The following is a 16,581-nucleotide window of genomic DNA, read 5'->3' as shown; positions in this document are numbered from 1 at the left end:
TTAACCACTATACCAATATCATTTTTAAAAAGCCAGATATATATAAGGTATCTTTCCCAAAGTTGTGTGCCTTTGAAATTTAATAAACATTCCCTCATATCTTCATTTAATTTATTAATAAAAATATTGAAGAATGCAGGACTCAGGACTGAAACAACTATCAAGATATACTATGCTTATTGCATTCCCACACTCTATAGTAAAAGTTAGCCCATTAAAATGAGGTAACAGTAGGCTGACAAGACTTGTATGAGCAGCATACTTTGTGCATATTTTTTTAAAAAAATTCTTAACTTTAAAGAACATTGAGACAATTTAGCTTGTCTTCTGATTCTTCTACTTTCCCAGAGCATACCATCAGGACTAAATAAACTTACAATACATTAAGCTTTATTACCTATGTTTGTTTGTTTGCAATTATTTCTATACAAAAGGTATACAAGTTACAAGCTAAATAAATTGCCCTGTATTACATTCTTCTTAATTTTAATGAGTTACAATTGTTACATGAATATTTTCCATCCTATTGAACTTCATGTACAATTTGTGTTTCATATACATAGCTTTAGAAATGAATGTTTTAAAAATGCAATTAGCCATATTAATTGGAGGATAAATTACAGTGGAGTGTATTTTTTACTTTCATATTACAAAACATTACTATTGAATCTTTTAGGAAATCTATATTGTTTTATGAATTGGATAAAGTACTGTAGAATGTTTATAAATGTGGATTTCCTTTCTTGTATTTTAAAAGTTCCTATATGTTCATTGAGGTTCCACCAATATCTACTGGAAACTTGTAATAATGTAGTAATTTAATTATTATAAATGAAAATTTTCATTTTATCTTACCCGTAGCGATTCCATATAGGATTTATGACAATCTATGTGTAATGTATGGCCACATGTTTGCACATATACACCTCCTTCCCAGCCAATCGATACTGATTGCAGACAAGAACTCTATAAAAAGTAAAGCATAACATTTAAAATAATGCACGTGGATTAATCATCACTTTAAAATTATAGGACACTAATTCGTTAAAATAGTCACATTTTTTAATAATGAGCAAGAGTGGCATAGGCACTGTTAAATCTAAAAATGACTGAAGTTACTAAATAAGTATATTATTATATTATGAATGAAAATAATAAAAACAAATACAAACTACAAAAAATAAAACAGTGCAATACAAAGCAACATGAAAAAGAGAAAAAAGGAAAATAAAGAAGTAACATCTCCTAGTAGACAATTTTAAAAGCTTGTCACCATTTCTAAATACAACATATTTTTCTTCAGCCCTATAACTCATCTCTTCAGTAAACACTTTGTCAATCATTCTGTCAACAAAAGTTCAGCAAAGCAATGAAATATAATAATTTTACTCTTTTAGCCTTGTTCGAATAAGCCAACCTTATAGTCCTTCCCTTTGTTTTAATAATCTTATTTTAACCTCTTCAAAATGAGTCCCAGAGCTAGTTTTCGTTTCTTTTTTTAAAGACAGAAATCTTTCAGAACGTTTAACAGGTTTCTTTTGTATATCTTTTTTTTTGTCTCTAACAAAGTTCTTCAAGAAATAACAGAGCTCTTTTTTTCCAGTAAGAAAAAGTTATCCAAGTCACTTTCCTGGTTCAATGATTGTGCATCTCTTTGAAGGAGTAAGTTATCCATTAGTTCCATTTGTGTGCCCATATCTTTTTCCATTTCTTTCCCATTGCCTATCACATTTAAGTCCTCCTTCAAAATAATTTCAAAATTATCCGTTGCAACTAATTCTTGTTCTGCAACTTCATTACAACATACTCTGTACATCTTGTTAAGAAATTTGTTTATCTTATCAAGACTTTTTTAGACAAAAAACTTCTGTTACAGATTTCTGCTGCATACTTTTCTTTATCCTCTAGCTCCCTCTAGTATCCAACATACAAGGTTCCCTTATCATAGAAAGATCATAAACAATTGCCATTTCCCAAGGAATTTTTTTCCTAATAATTCAAAGCTATAATTCCAAATTAGGTTGTTAATTTCCAAAATCCACATTCCAAGCACCCTTTTGCTGCACAATTTAAAAAAAATGCATATTTCCAAAACTTTTAAAAATCACATTTACTTCCCAAGGAGAAGGGCCTTGAGCTGACAAATACAGGTATATGTCTTTGCTAGGCTAAAGGGGGATATTACTTCTTCATTTTCCTTTTTTTCTCTTTTTCTTTCCAATACTTTGCCAGTCTAAAAGGTCTTAACCTTTCCAGTACAATAAAAAAAGAAAGAAATCCAAAAAAGTTATTAACATGGCTTGGTTGAGCTTAATGTCCATAGAAGGCTGCATTAGGAGAGTGAGCTTGATGGAATCCAGATTCCTAGCCATTCAACTCATAAACTGATCACAAAGTAATCTGCTCATGAGTGCCGATTTCTGGTGTCACTTGGGTAATCTCAACAATCTTGCCTTCTACTAAACTAGAAAGATTCAACAACCTAGATCCAGCTTCCAGCCACAATTCTCCTCATAAATGCCCTCACGGGAAGCCCAGTGTTACAGTTATAAGTTGTTATTACTACAGAAATTAGCCTAGAAAATGTTATATGATATGCACTGACTAATAGCGGTTGCATTTGGAATACAGCACACACTAAAGCCTCCATTTAACATTTTTAAAACAAATTTGTAACTCGTTAAAATTATCTCTTGAAACCTTCCATAATAATTTTAATTATATGTACTATTATAATTATATAGTGTACTATTAAGGAAATTAGGAACAGGGTTTATTTTTACTGTTCAGAGCGTTACAGCAGACAATTCAAAGGATTTCAGAGGTATACATTTTTCTGGTAACCAAAATAGATTTATTTTTTCTCGCTATGATTATTTTAGTAACTAATCTTCTAGAAAGCACCATTATTTGAGCCCATAAATATTAATGCATAGATTAGTTTCAAGTTTCTGAAGAAATTCCACAAGAGATTCTATTACAGAAATACTTAATGTAGTTTGATTAAATGTTGACATACTGACTCTTAGAATAGTTTCTCCATAGTATTTCTCCAAGATAATATCTGTTCTGAATCTAGTCTTTTAAATCTCTCAATGGTGTATTTTAGCTGCTGCTGTAGTTGAGTCCAAGCACTCTGTTGGTGGTGATTACTTATTTGTTTGTTTACATGCCCCCTTTGTTTTTACAAATAACTCAACCTAGTGAACATATCCAACACACCTTCCTCCTATTTCCCCCACATCAAAATAAAAAACTTTATAACATAAGCACTTGTTCTAAATACAATTCATTACAAGAAAAATAAATGGAATAGTCTTCCACTATACAGCTACAAAAATCTACGCACATCTTTAAAGAATTGTTGTAAAGTTGCAAGGCGCGTTTCGTATATTGCTGCACAAGTATCATTAGGATATATTTGTTCCTTTTCGGTTGTTGGTAACTTCTTAGGCTCAGTAGTATTACGGCACTGCCCCAAAACTAGAGAAACAGAGAGAGAGAGAGAGAGAAGGGGGGAGGGAGTGGGAGGGAGGGAGGAGAGGGAGAAAGAGAGAAGATATTTACAGCATATTAGAAAACGGAATTAAAGTGCATCCTCTCCATGTAGGCTAAGTGACTTAAAAGAGTCACAGAACTGACTAAATAGCTGGCACTGTTCAATCAAAATTTATTGTATTGGCATTATATTATCAAGAAAACGTTACATTTTATTTTAACAAACAGTTTATAGTAATGCCTTTCACTTCATTCCCAATGGAAAATGGAATTTCCCAATGGAAAAGTTAGTACACGTTGTACTCTTCAAAATAGAAACTGGCATATTTTATTTAACCTAAGGGTTTCTGTTTCTGTTCTCTAATAAGTGAGGAATTGGATAATTTATCTCTGCACGTAAAAAGATATATTCCTTGCCTCTCATTCTCCTATTAGTTTCTTTGCAGTACAGCTGCAAATATTCTCAAACAAATGCATTCCTCATCTCATTCATCTGTTGGTGCCACAATAGTTTGATTTTTAAGCCATACCTGAAGAAGCTTGTAAGAGAACAACTAATCCTGTTGGTCGCTCTTCAGTAGAAGGGCCACTTTGGCCACAAATAACACAATCATAGATAGCTTCAGAAACATGCTCTTCTGCTGTCGCAATCTCCATAGCAACATCAGCATCTGGTGATTCTAAGGAATGGAGAAATAAGACTGTAAGTAAACAACAGTCTCATAATGTAATAGTAGGGGAAATTAATTGTAATTCGAACCATTACGTGAAGTTTATTGCTTTTTCCCTGGAGGATGCCTTTCTCCGGTCAGACTTTACCAATGGAACACAAAATCTCCATGCTTTAAAAAATGTTAGTTGTAACAGGCAGCCTCTTCTGCCATAAGAACAGTCTAGCCTGTTATGTATTTTAGTTCTGCAATGTTACAAAATTTATTTATCGGGTTTTGCAACATATTAGACTTATTAAGTTCTAGCATACAGCTTGAGTGGTCAACCAATCACAGCTGAGTGTTGGTCAACCACAACACAGTGAGATTCCAGCATGGGAATTGCTAAAATGAAAACTGAATGCAAATGTCTATGCTGAAAAATACAATTCAAATGTGGCGTGGGCTTCATTTCATCTTGCTTGCTTATTTACTGGGTTAACAATCCTACTGTCTGATACAGCCTGGATAGTATAACTTTGGAGAAGATCCTCAAAAGTTCAACTAAATAACTCTGACTCATTGTTAGTGGCTTTGGGGATCTGCTGCCCTTAGGATTTCTTCTCACAGAGTGACTGTTCTGTCCCAAGCCTCTACAATACATATGGACACAGACTTGGCTGTCTGCCACAACTAAGGAGGGAGATAAGCAACCTCTTAGCTGGGAGCCCAGAAAGCTATCTCTATGAAACAAGGCTTGAACTCACGAAATTCTCCCAGTCTTTCTCTACGGCTGGATCAGTAAATTGTTGTTTCCTGCAAAATTCCCCTCCCGTCGCCCCACCTATAAGCTCTCCAGGAGGGGCCAATCAGTAGCCACCTGTTCCTATTTCCTTCTGTGACCCTTTTTCCAAAGCTGCTCCCTCCTCCTCGCAGCCCAGGGACAGCCTCCCTCTGTTCTTCCTCACTGCTCCCTGACTCAGACGCCACCTGGTGGCCAACAGGCCTCTTTAGTTCCTGCTCTGACTCCGAACACCCCCCCGAGTCTTCCTCAGCCTCCGGGGCAGTCCCATAGTGTTCATCGCTGTCCGATTCCACCAACAGCTCAGCCGGCCGCTGTTGGGCCACAACAGTGACTAACAAACGGAATGACTAACTACAGTAAGCCTGCTTAATAAAAGCCTGGAAATGTTTGCAAGATCCCACTGTGTGATCTTCCCAAAGGACAAAATAACAAAAGTCATTTGAACAGCAGAGCTGAAGTATTGACACTGGTGGAATAGAACCTTCAAAGGTGGATGGCTGAGGCCAGCAGGATAAAAGAAAAATTTTGTAAACTCCATCCAACAAAAGCCATCAGTGCAACATAGTGGATGAAGAATGAAATGAAATGAATTGACTGCTGAAACCATGAACTCATGATCTCATTGCTTTCTACCCTGGTGCCTTAACCACTAGCCCAAACTGATTCTCATTTTACACTATGCATTTTTAAAAAATTAAGCCATACGACTCCTGTATTTAAATTAACACTTTGAATGCCCACTATCTTTCAAGTGTTCAGCTAAACTTAAGATCATGTGTACATTTACTTAATCAGCTGAAGAAACTCCAAGACAAAATTCATAGCATTAATCTTAACAGCAATTAATTGTCTTTAATGATCTATTTTGAGAAGAGCCCGTTTTCAGTAATCCAGAGTTATTCTTCTTTGGCTGCATAGCACCGGACACACAATACATCACCAATGGTCTACCTGGTATTCTAATAAATAAAAAATAAGTATACAGAATAGTTACTAATCTATTTTTTGGGGATCAAGAGAACTCTCTCTCTCTCCCTCTCCCTCTCTGTGTGTGTGTTTGTATGTGTGTTTTTAAAAAAACCAAAACAACAGCCCCTGATTAATGGAACAAACATAGACCTTTCTGATCCTCCAGACTTTAATACTTAAAATGTTTTCTGCTTTCATATCTCCTACACTTAAACACTGAAAAGAGTTAATATTCCAAAAGGAAAAGAGAGTTTACAATGTGTAACCAGAAGCAGCGCCGCCCTTATGGAACTGCTGTATCCAGATGATTCCCAGGATCAGCATGCTAATGATTGGTTGGCCTAACGTAGCATGTGTATTCTCAGAAGGCCAGTGCAAGCTATTTATGTTCTAAAACTGTGCCGTGTGGTTTCTCTCTTTCTCACTTTCCACTCTTCAAAAAGTGTTACTTCAGAAATTGAGTGTGCCGAACGATGCAGTATTAATGATAGAAAAAAAACACCTATTCTACCTACAGTACAGTTTAAACCACATACTCAGAGAACTAAACTATACACATTAATTTTACCGGGTTTTTTTTAATATATCACACGTGATCAAATCAGACAGATTTGAAGGTCATAATTTTATGCAAAATGATGCAATTTTTCCCTTAGAGCAGCTGTTCCATCAGGCATCTCTACAGACATAATTCATGGCAGTAAAGCAAAAACTTATTATTATAGGTATATGCTATTTTGCCTTATAACAATTTGAGATAATAAAAATTCATTAATTTCCTGTCCAAAGAGCTAAAGCAACCATGATAAGGAAAGAGCGAAAGAAATCACTGTTTGTTGAATAAGGCTCCTCATCCAGTTTTATTGGCTTTGACCAGATGTGGTTTTTGAAGTTATAGGCAAAACTTTTCCTGCTCTACCAAGGGAATTACCCATAGATCTACTCACAGAGAAAATACCGTACTTAATCAGCTCATGATGATACATGGGTGATTTGCAGTTACTATAGCATTTACAAAAAAAACAATATCAGGAAGTCTTGAAAAAGACATGTCCACCACCTTTCGATGCCAATTTTATTCTCCCAACCACTTCTGTTTGGAATTAGCTTAAATGAACCTTAAAAATAAATATATTACATAAATTGATTTAAACATTAAATTAAATTAGTTAAAAATATAAGTACTTAAACAATTCAATTAAAATAATTAAAGGGAAATATAATTCAAGGAAAACCTTTCGTTTCAAATAGTTTGAAAGAAAGCAACAATACAGGGAGTCTGGACTTATGACCACAATGGAGCCAAAGATTTCTGTTGCTAAGACAGTTGTTAAGTGAATTTTGCCCCCATTTTATGACAGTTTTCTTACAACAATTGTTAAGTGAGTCACTGCAGTTGTTTGCAACACGATTATTAAGTAAATCTGGCTTCTCCATTGAGTTTGCTTGTCAGACAGTTGAAAAAGGTGATCACACGATACTGCAACCTTTGTAAATATGACCCTCACTCCTCACTTAATGACAGCAATGACAAGAACTGCAGGGATTGCCATCGCTAAGACATGTGGTCATGGGACATAATGCTTTATGACTACATTGCTTCGTGGCAGAAATTGTGGTCCCAACTGCTGTCATAACTTAACTTACAACAGTTCATTTAGTGACTGTTCAAAGTTACATCATCACTGAAAAAAGTGACTTAAGACCGTTTTTTGACACTTATGCGGCATCCCCGTGGTCACATGATTTAAATTCGGCTACTTGACAACTGACTCACATTTATGATGGTTGCAGTGTCCCAGAATCATGTGATCGCATTTTGCAACCTTCTGGCAAGCAAAGTCAATGGGGAAGACAGATTCACTTAATAACCGTGTTACTAATTGTAAGAATTGCAATGATTCACTTAACAAATGTGGCAAGAAAAATCATAAAATGGGACAAAACTCACTTTAAAAATTTCTCACTTAACAACAGAAGTGTTGGTCTCAGTTGTGGTCGTGGGGGCTACCTGTACACATTTAAAGCTAACGACTTCAGTTACTGTACCTGGGCATCCACAGGAGCAATGAAAGACTCAGGAAAATACAAGTTTTAAGCATTACGGAGATGTAACCTCAGTGGTGATTCATTATCACACATTCTGTCACCTATCTAATTCAAAAATATATTTACCTGAGTCCATCATGCAAATATCAGGAAAGGTGTGGTACCTATAAGGAATAGCTGAGCAATAATGAATGTGCCCACGCTAAATCTGAAGTATCCTTGTCTGCTTCAGATGCAAATACTACAACAAATATAAAGACCTATTCCTTTTTTCAATGTATATTTAACATGAAAACAAAACTACTGTGAAAACTTATATTTAGAGCAGAGATTCATCTTCACTATTTGTAGGGAACCTCATTTTGAATGTAAACAATTATTTCCATAGTTACTCTTACCTAGATGTTCTAAAATGGAATCTAAAGAGAAGATACTATTTTGTTCCGTTCAGTATAAAAAAGGTTCTATTCTTCCTCATTTGCCCTTTAACTTCATTTCCCAATATCAAGAACAACGAACAATGAATAATGCAAACAGAATACAAATCTTACCAACATCCATAGCAGTTTCCATAAAACTTTTCTGCCTTGATGCAAATTCAGCCAAAAGCTTCTGTTGTCGTTCCCTGGCCTTTTGTCGTCTAATGAAATAAAAAGAGGGGGGGGGGGGGTTAATTGCAAAGTAATTGTTGACATTATTTATAAGGTCTATTTATAGATTGATATAAGAAGAAATTCTTATCCCCCCCCAAAAAAAAATCTGAAGGTCATTTATGCCCCAAAGTCACTTCAGTGTCTCAACTTTTCTTTTCTCTTCTAGCCTACTAGGACAGAAGCAGTCTAGGACAGAAGCAGAAAATGGGAAATTCTTCATCATTACAAGAAATATTCACTGGTTAGAGTTAAGAAACAATTCTTATTACTTGTACATTACTTCTGAGAAATCTTGAAAATGACAAATGTTCTTAGCTCCAAATAATAGACTAGCTCAAGGACTAACAGATCAAGAGACATCAATACATGGTATTTTGATTAGCAAGCTATTTGCATACCTGCTAAATGACACACAATTAGACAAATACATAAGTGGATTGAAACTGTATTCAAGTGCAGTAATCAATGGTATCTTATCAAACTGGAGTGAGCGGTCAAGTAGAATGCCACAACAGCTGGTCATGACACCTATGTTCCTCAACACTTTTACCTGTGATGTTGCATCTGTGTGTCTACTTCTCTACTATTCAAGCTGTTCCATTAACAGCTATTACCATCAATAATTTTTCTTACTACTACTACTACTTGTATCTTCTTTCTTTCTTTCTCTCTCTCTCTCGTTCTTCTTTTCTTTTCATTTCAATCTTTTGAGCCTTCTCCTGCTCTCAATTCCAACAAGAATAAAGTGTTTATGTCACTTTAGACCCTTATTGATCACTATCCTATTTCCATTTAGTCTTCTCTTTTGTAAGCTAAACATGCCTCTCTCTTTTAACTCCTTAAACTGTTGAAGTTATCTCATCCTAAAAGATACAATATAGTGGACTCTCCTCCTCTGGATGTGTAAAATAGAGACTGGATGGGGATCTATTGTGACTGTTTAATTTTGGATTCTTGCACTGAGAGGGATAGGTTTAATTATCTAAAAGCTCCCTTCCAACTATTTAAGTGCATGTTGTATAATTCAAAACAATATAGAATACGTTAAAATAAAACATTGAATAAAACAAGAGCACATGGTATATATATTTTTTTTAAAAGTGCCCACAAACACGGAATAATGCTGTTGTGAGGTATTACACAGGAAGGGGACTAAATATGTTTACAGCACATAAGTAAATTGTAATCGCTCAAAGGAAACTTATATCAAGAATATGAGGCAAACTCATGTTTTCCCAAGATATCTCTCTCCCCTGTGCCTTTGTTAAACTGGCTAACTGTAAATAGAGACCCTTAATAAGGAGACAGAAACAAACTGACAGAATCAGTACAAGTCGGTAATTTTCCGCAATGCCCCAAGGGGGTCCACGCAGAAAGACTGAAAGTATTACAAAGCAACCCAGCAAAATCCTTTTCTGTGCCTTAGTTCCTATAGCAACAAATTCTGCAGGCGATGCCAAGTTTGCCTAAGATGAATAAGCTAGAAAATAGGTCACCCAGCCTCTTTTTGTCCGTTTTTTCTTCTAGCATCAACAGCAATAGCTGAGCTGCTCAACTCCCCGGCTGATAGACGGCAGTTGCGGGCAGCACTGACAGATAGAACTTTATTGTGATTCATTTTCAGTGAAACAAAGCAAGTCATGCTAGATATTTATATCTGTGCAATGATTTTACATACTGCAAAAGTTTTAGAACACAACATTGCCACAACCTGTTTTCTATTGACATAGGTCTTCTAAGAATGTCTGTACAACATGCCTCCGATCAGAAATACGGTTCTGTGTCCTGGAAACTCAATTTTTCATGGAAAAAATTCCAATCCATGCAAATGTGTCTATACCGAAATAGTATGATGTTGACCTTTCAGGTGAGTATTTACCAGAATAAAAGACATGGCACTTGCATATTATTCTATCACACTACTGTTTTCAGTATTCTCTTTAAAATCTTTTTTCTCCTCATATAAAAGCTTTTGGTTACTTTGAATGCAATGTTCAAATCACAGACAGTAGGCTAGATTTATTCTTGCACACTAAGTAATATCGACTATAAACTTTGCAAGTTATGAATCTTGGTACAAATATGGTTACTTAAAACATGCCCATCTGCATTTGAAATTTTTCCAATTCAAATATTTCAGAAAAACTCACATCTCTTGCAACCCTCCTGGGAACTTAGCTAGCAGAGGGACATAATTTTATGGTACAGTATACATCTCCGTAATGGAAGCAGCACAGAAAAATGACTGTTCCTTGAATCCTCTGTCAAAAAGATCCAATAGGATTATACTTAAGAGTTCTGGTATAAAGACTCTTCTCCAATTCATCCCTTATTTGTTGATTATTATCATTTTAATGTTTATATATTTGGGGGTAGAAGTGCAGAGGAGATGTCACAACATCTTTTACTAACAAATCTTTACATCTGCTAATTTGCTCCAGTAAACTAGTTTTCATCTACTAGGTCCTCTTATTGCATTACATTGCAATCATAGCATGACATCTAAAATACTTTTTATAAATGTAGATTGCACTTTTTATAAAGACCTGAAATACATGTTACATATGCACTCATTTTTACTTGGAATTTAGGTTCTACTCTGTATGAAGAGTTGAGTGTGTTTTACATATGCACTCATTTTTACTTGGAATATATTTTCAGAGTTGCAGATGCTTGATACATTCTATAGGGATGAATTTTCAAATTGCTATGCTAGATCTTTGTGTCATGTTTATGAAATATTCTAACTGTCCACCCTCCAAATACCATTTACATTTTTTAAAAAAGTATGCATAAGTGTTTGAAGGCCTAAACTAGTCAACAGATCAACAACAACAAAATTCCTCTGTTCTTCTCTGTGGCATTTCTGTTTTTGTTTTTTTTTTTAATTTTGGAGAATATTCTGTTGTAATGACAAATTAAAAACAATTACATTACAATGGAAAATTCTTCATATGGCTGCTGATAAAGAACACAGCAACAACTGATACATCTGAAAGCTGCTAGACAATAGATAGAGATTGATTGATTTACTAGTTTCATAGCTCACTGAACTCAGTATATTCTGGAAGGCTTACGGCATATACTGTAAACATTATAAAAGCTACAACAGAAACAAATCCAATTGATGAAAAACAACAGTAATAATAATAATTCTCTAAGATGGATACCAATAAAATTTATTTAGAGTTGAAGGCGCATTGAAATTAAGCTGTCTCAAAATTACAAGGGAATAAGCTTCACAGACCTTTAGGCTGAAGAGCGAGGGCTCCCACAAAGAAGATCTCTTGCCTCAGCCATATGACCCTCACTCCCGAGAAAGGGAAAACTCTTTAACAGATCTTTAGATGTTCTCACTGGATATGCATATTCAATTCTCTTCTATACGTCTTTCTAAAGACAGGTAAACAAATAACTAACTGGGTGACTTTGGGCCAGGACCTTTCTCTCAACTATATGATGAAGGCAAACCACCTCTGAAAAACCTTGCCAAGAAAACTACAGGACCTTGTCTACGCAGTCACTGGAAGCCAAGACTGACTCAAAGGCACAAACATATACAAAAACTATTCCTTCAAACACCAATTTGTATTTTAAAGTTACCTAGATTTAATAAAGACCTTTTGGGAGACTGGATTTTAGACTTGTTTTGGCAGCAATGTATGTTTTGATATGAATCTATACATATTCACAGTCTAGAGGCCTTCTTTGCCTTAACTTTAATTCAGCAAGCAATTACAGATGGTTCTTGCTTAACAGTGGTAACTGGGACACAAACTTCCATCGCTAAGCAACACAAAATGCCCCGGAGATTCTAGCAGTTCTTGCTGTTGTCATTAAGCAAATCTGCCATGTCACATGGTCGCCTGTGTAACTTCCTGCTGGCTTCCACACTGACTTTGTAAGAAGCTAGCAAAGACGGTTGCAAATGGCAATCATGTGACCATGGGGATGAGTATATTATAAGTATGGCAACTGATTATAAATACCATTTGTTTTGCCCCATTATAAATTCAAACAGTTGCTGAACAACTGGTCATTACATGAAAGCCCCCTGTATATTTTTTCAAGGTCAATTCACACACATTTCTCGGTCAGTTGAAAAATTGCCAAAATGGCTTTAGTATGACACCATTCCTTGTGTAGTCGTAATTTATTACCATAATATGTTGATGTACACAGGCAACCATCTTAAAAAGCTCTTGTACTTTGCCTATTTTAACCAGATGTGTCTGTTTCTGAGTCATCTGGTTCCTCACTGCACCCTGAGCAACTTCACATTCATCATGTATTTATTTCCGTTCCAATTTGGTAGACGTTTAGCTCCACAAGTCTTGACAGCCCAGAGCCAGTTTCCGCTGATGTTCATGTGCCTTTCTATATCCTTGCATTTTACTTGATGCCCATGTGGTTAGCAATCGGAACAGACGTAGGATTTAACTTTTAACTGAAATATATTGTAGAGGTGAATTTCTTGTCTTTCTTTTACTTTAGCTTCATTATATCTTATTCTGTCATTCAAAACTACAAAACTGCCAGACCCAAATAATTAGGAATAGGAGATGTGTTCAAAACACTAAGAGTTTGTTCTTGCCAGCTGTACTCAAGAATCTGAGAACTAATGGTCCAAGCTAATTTGGAACCAGATAAGGGTCAATGGAATTCATGCGAGGTCGGACTTGGGTCTTTTGTGGCTGTGCAATGACGCCAAACTGATTACATATTTAACTCTTCCCTCTAGCACAGCCTGCTCATCCCCCTGTATTAATACTCATGTACTGTATTAAATAAAGTAAAATAAAATAAAATAAAATAATAATATAAAATAATAAAATAATAAAATAATAAAATAATAAAATAATAAAATAATAAAATAATAAAATAATAAAATAATAAAATAATAAAATAATAAAATAATAAAATAATAAAATAATAAAATAATAAAATAATAAAATAATAAAATAATAAAATAATAAAATAAAATAAAATTTAAAAAAATAAAAAAAAAAAAAAATTTAAAAAAATAACTTTTAAATTAGAACCTAGCTTGTATTGTTGTTGTTAGTCGTGAAGTCATGTCTGACCCATTGCAACCCCATGGACAACGTTCCTCCAGCCTTCCTGTCCTCTACCATCCTCTGGAGTCCATTTAAGCTCACACCTACTGCCTCAGTGATTCCATCCAGCCACCTCATTCTCTGTCGTCCCCTTCTTCTTTTGCCCTCAGTCTTTCCCAGCATTAGGCTCTTCTCCAGGGAGTCATTCCTTCTCATTAGGTGGCCAAAGTATTTGAGTTTCATCTTGTATTACCCACAACCTTTTGCCCACAACCCACTTTAGAATACGTTTTCAAACGCAAAATAAGGCAATTTTGCAAAATAAGGCAACATTAACAGTTTGAGAATAAAATAATACCATGCTTCTATTGTCAGCATTTTTAAAACATTACCTTTCTTCTTTGTCTAAAGTTTTCCTATCTGCTGGACTAATCTTTTTGGGTGGCACCGCTGGAGTTACTCTTCTACATATTTCTTCAATGATGTGTTTGTTTAATCTACTTTGAAAAGCAGCTTTTAATAAAATCCTTTCTATGGCAGTCATTCCATCGCCATGACAATATTTTGGGTTTTCATGATGAATTAAAGTATCCATGTCATCCAACCAAGGAGGATAGTAGGAGTTCTGCTTGCCTGACAGTTTATGGTGAAGCTTAATAAGCAAAGACAATATGCTTTCTTTGATTTCTAAAATAGCTGTTGTTAATTGGGGAGTTGCACCGGGAGCAGACCATTTCATTGAAGACTTTGGTCGAATAGCCTGACTGGCTTCAGTAGTATTGCGGTTAATTATCTCCTGAAATTTCTTTCGACGCTCTGCAACCAAACTGAACACTTGTGCGGTCCCTGAATTCTTGAAAGGAAAACATAAACACTGCATTAGATGCCAAAACCACTTTTTGTAAAACATTTTAGCAGCAACAGCAAAAGGATTCTTATTTGTTACTTCAGTTTAATCTTAAATGCTGTGAAACTGACAATTGAAAAATACTGTGATAATGTAATATTGCACCCACACTTTTACATATAATGTTGAGCCATAATGTGGTATGCTTGTGCTTGATTTAGCATAGAATGGAAATTAACTTGTAACAGTTTAGCAGTGTGTGTGAATCAAGCCATAGTAGCTAGTTAAACAACACTTAACAAAATTAAATTTCAAAAATTTAGCTAAGCATTATATGCAAATACAACCTAAATGAATGACATGTTCTGTAAGGCTAAAGTGAACATAAGTCTCCACTGCTACACCAGGTAATGCAATCAGGAGAAGGATCAAATGCTCTTTATCCCATTTTCCCCTTTTGGAGCAAACTTTCTACATTTCAACTGATTTAATTCACAAGCTAAGCTTTGACTGTGTAAAACTTTTTGCTGCATTTGTGTTCATTGTTAAACATGGTTTATTGAAGAAACTAAAATCCTATTCAACATTTGGGTCATTATACAGAATTGCAGGACCAGAAAGGTATTTCAAAGTTCTCTAGCCATTGCATAGCTGCTAAATAACTTCTAGAGTGATGGTAGTTTCGGGTGCTTTTTCTGGCAGTTCCTGGCAGCTACCTCTCCCTGGCGTTTGCGGACTCCCATATTTCTCGCTGGGAGAAAGAGCTGCTGAAGAAACTACATCTGCTAGGTTTTATGGAGGATGCCTTGGGAAACTACAGCCTTAAGGACGCCAAATTTAAGGTAGTCCAACAGCTTGTGGACATTGATTTACAATATCTACGAGCCAGAGCCAACAAAACTTGCTCCCCCCTGACTTTTAACCAACTTAATAATTACGGATTGAGGATGGCTTCCTATTTTTATACTTTAACCATTCCTAAGTATAGAAGAGCTTTTTCCCTAGCTCGTTTTAATGTCTTGCCCTCAGCACTTTTGGATGGTCGTTTTAAGAGGCTCCCGATTAACGAGCGGCTATGCCCTTGTGACAGAGCCGAGGTTGAAACTGTGGAGCACGTCCTTCTATTTTGTCCCATGTATAATGCAGACAGATCCAAGTTACTGTCTCTTCTTGAAATCGTCCCTTCTAGACCTAATGGCTGTAATTTGTTTGTATATTGTCTTGGAGATGGCTCCTCATACATCACCTCTCAGGTTTCCAAATTTTTCTTAAGAGCTGTAACCATTAGAGGAGAACGCTGTAACTTTCCTTAGTTAACCTTCTGGTGGCTGATTGCTATGATGCTATGATCAATTCTCTTATGTCTCTTTGTAGTATTTATGTTTTGGTCTGTGACCATAAATATTTAAAAAAAAAACTTCTAGAGGAGCCTTTGAATTGGAGTAGTAAAATCAGCTATTTTTGGATGAGCTTTTTTTTAAACCTAGATTTGACAGCATGGACAGGTTTGTGCTCAATGTTTCACAGGGGAGATAGACAGATAGATAGAATTTGTAAACCACTCAGAATCTTGAGGAGGAGGTACATAAATAAATGTAATAAATGATCCCCAACACATCTTTTCTGCTAGTTTTCTTTCAGTACTAAAATGTTAGCAGTTGGGAACTAGAAGTACAATTATTTACTGTAACTTGATCCTGAATGCATATAAGGATTGGAGCAGAAACAGGATTTAGTGTTGACTTGGTAGGCTTTAAAACAAATTATTCAATCCATTGAATAGCTTCTTTAGTTTACCATAAGAGTCATGATTGCGCAGTGATTAGAATGCAGCACTGCAGGCTACTTCTGCTGACTGCCAGCTGCCAGCAGTTTTGCAGTTCGAGTCTCACCGGCTTAAGGTTGACTCTGCCTTCCATCCTTGCAAGGTGAGTAAAATGAGACCCAGATTGTTGGGGGCAATATGCTAACTCTGTAAACCGCTTTTACAATGCTGTAAAAGCCCTGTGAAGCGATATATAAGTCTAAGTGCTATTGCTATGTAGGAAATATG

The 16,581-nt window shown here is 35.5% G+C and overlaps 1 protein-coding gene across 4 annotated transcripts in view; it reads right to left on the bottom strand.

Annotated features, from left to right (window-relative positions):
- The window catches only part of UBR3 (ubiquitin protein ligase E3 component n-recognin 3), a 101,103-nt gene that overhangs the window by 40,565 nt on the left and 43,957 nt on the right, over window positions 1–16,581 (bottom strand). For all 4 annotated transcript variants that reach the window (XM_081971069.1, XM_081971068.1, XM_081971070.1 and 1 more), the window contains 5 exons: window positions 14,074–14,534; window positions 8,523–8,611; window positions 4,029–4,178; window positions 3,350–3,483; window positions 856–966 (listed from right to left, as the gene is read on the bottom strand). In XM_081971069.1, the coding sequence (XP_081827195.1) occupies window positions 856–966; window positions 3,350–3,483; window positions 4,029–4,178; window positions 8,523–8,611; window positions 14,074–14,534 (945 nt within the window). The remainder of the gene's footprint in view (window positions 1–855; window positions 967–3,349; window positions 3,484–4,028; window positions 4,179–8,522; window positions 8,612–14,073; window positions 14,535–16,581) is intronic.

This window comes from Natrix helvetica (genome assembly GCF_964273705.1).
Source record: "Natrix helvetica genome assembly, chromosome: 1".
NCBI classification, from domain to species: Eukaryota; Metazoa; Chordata; class Lepidosauria; order Squamata; family Natricidae; genus Natrix; species Natrix helvetica.
This window is presented reverse-complemented; position numbering and strand designations above follow the sequence as displayed.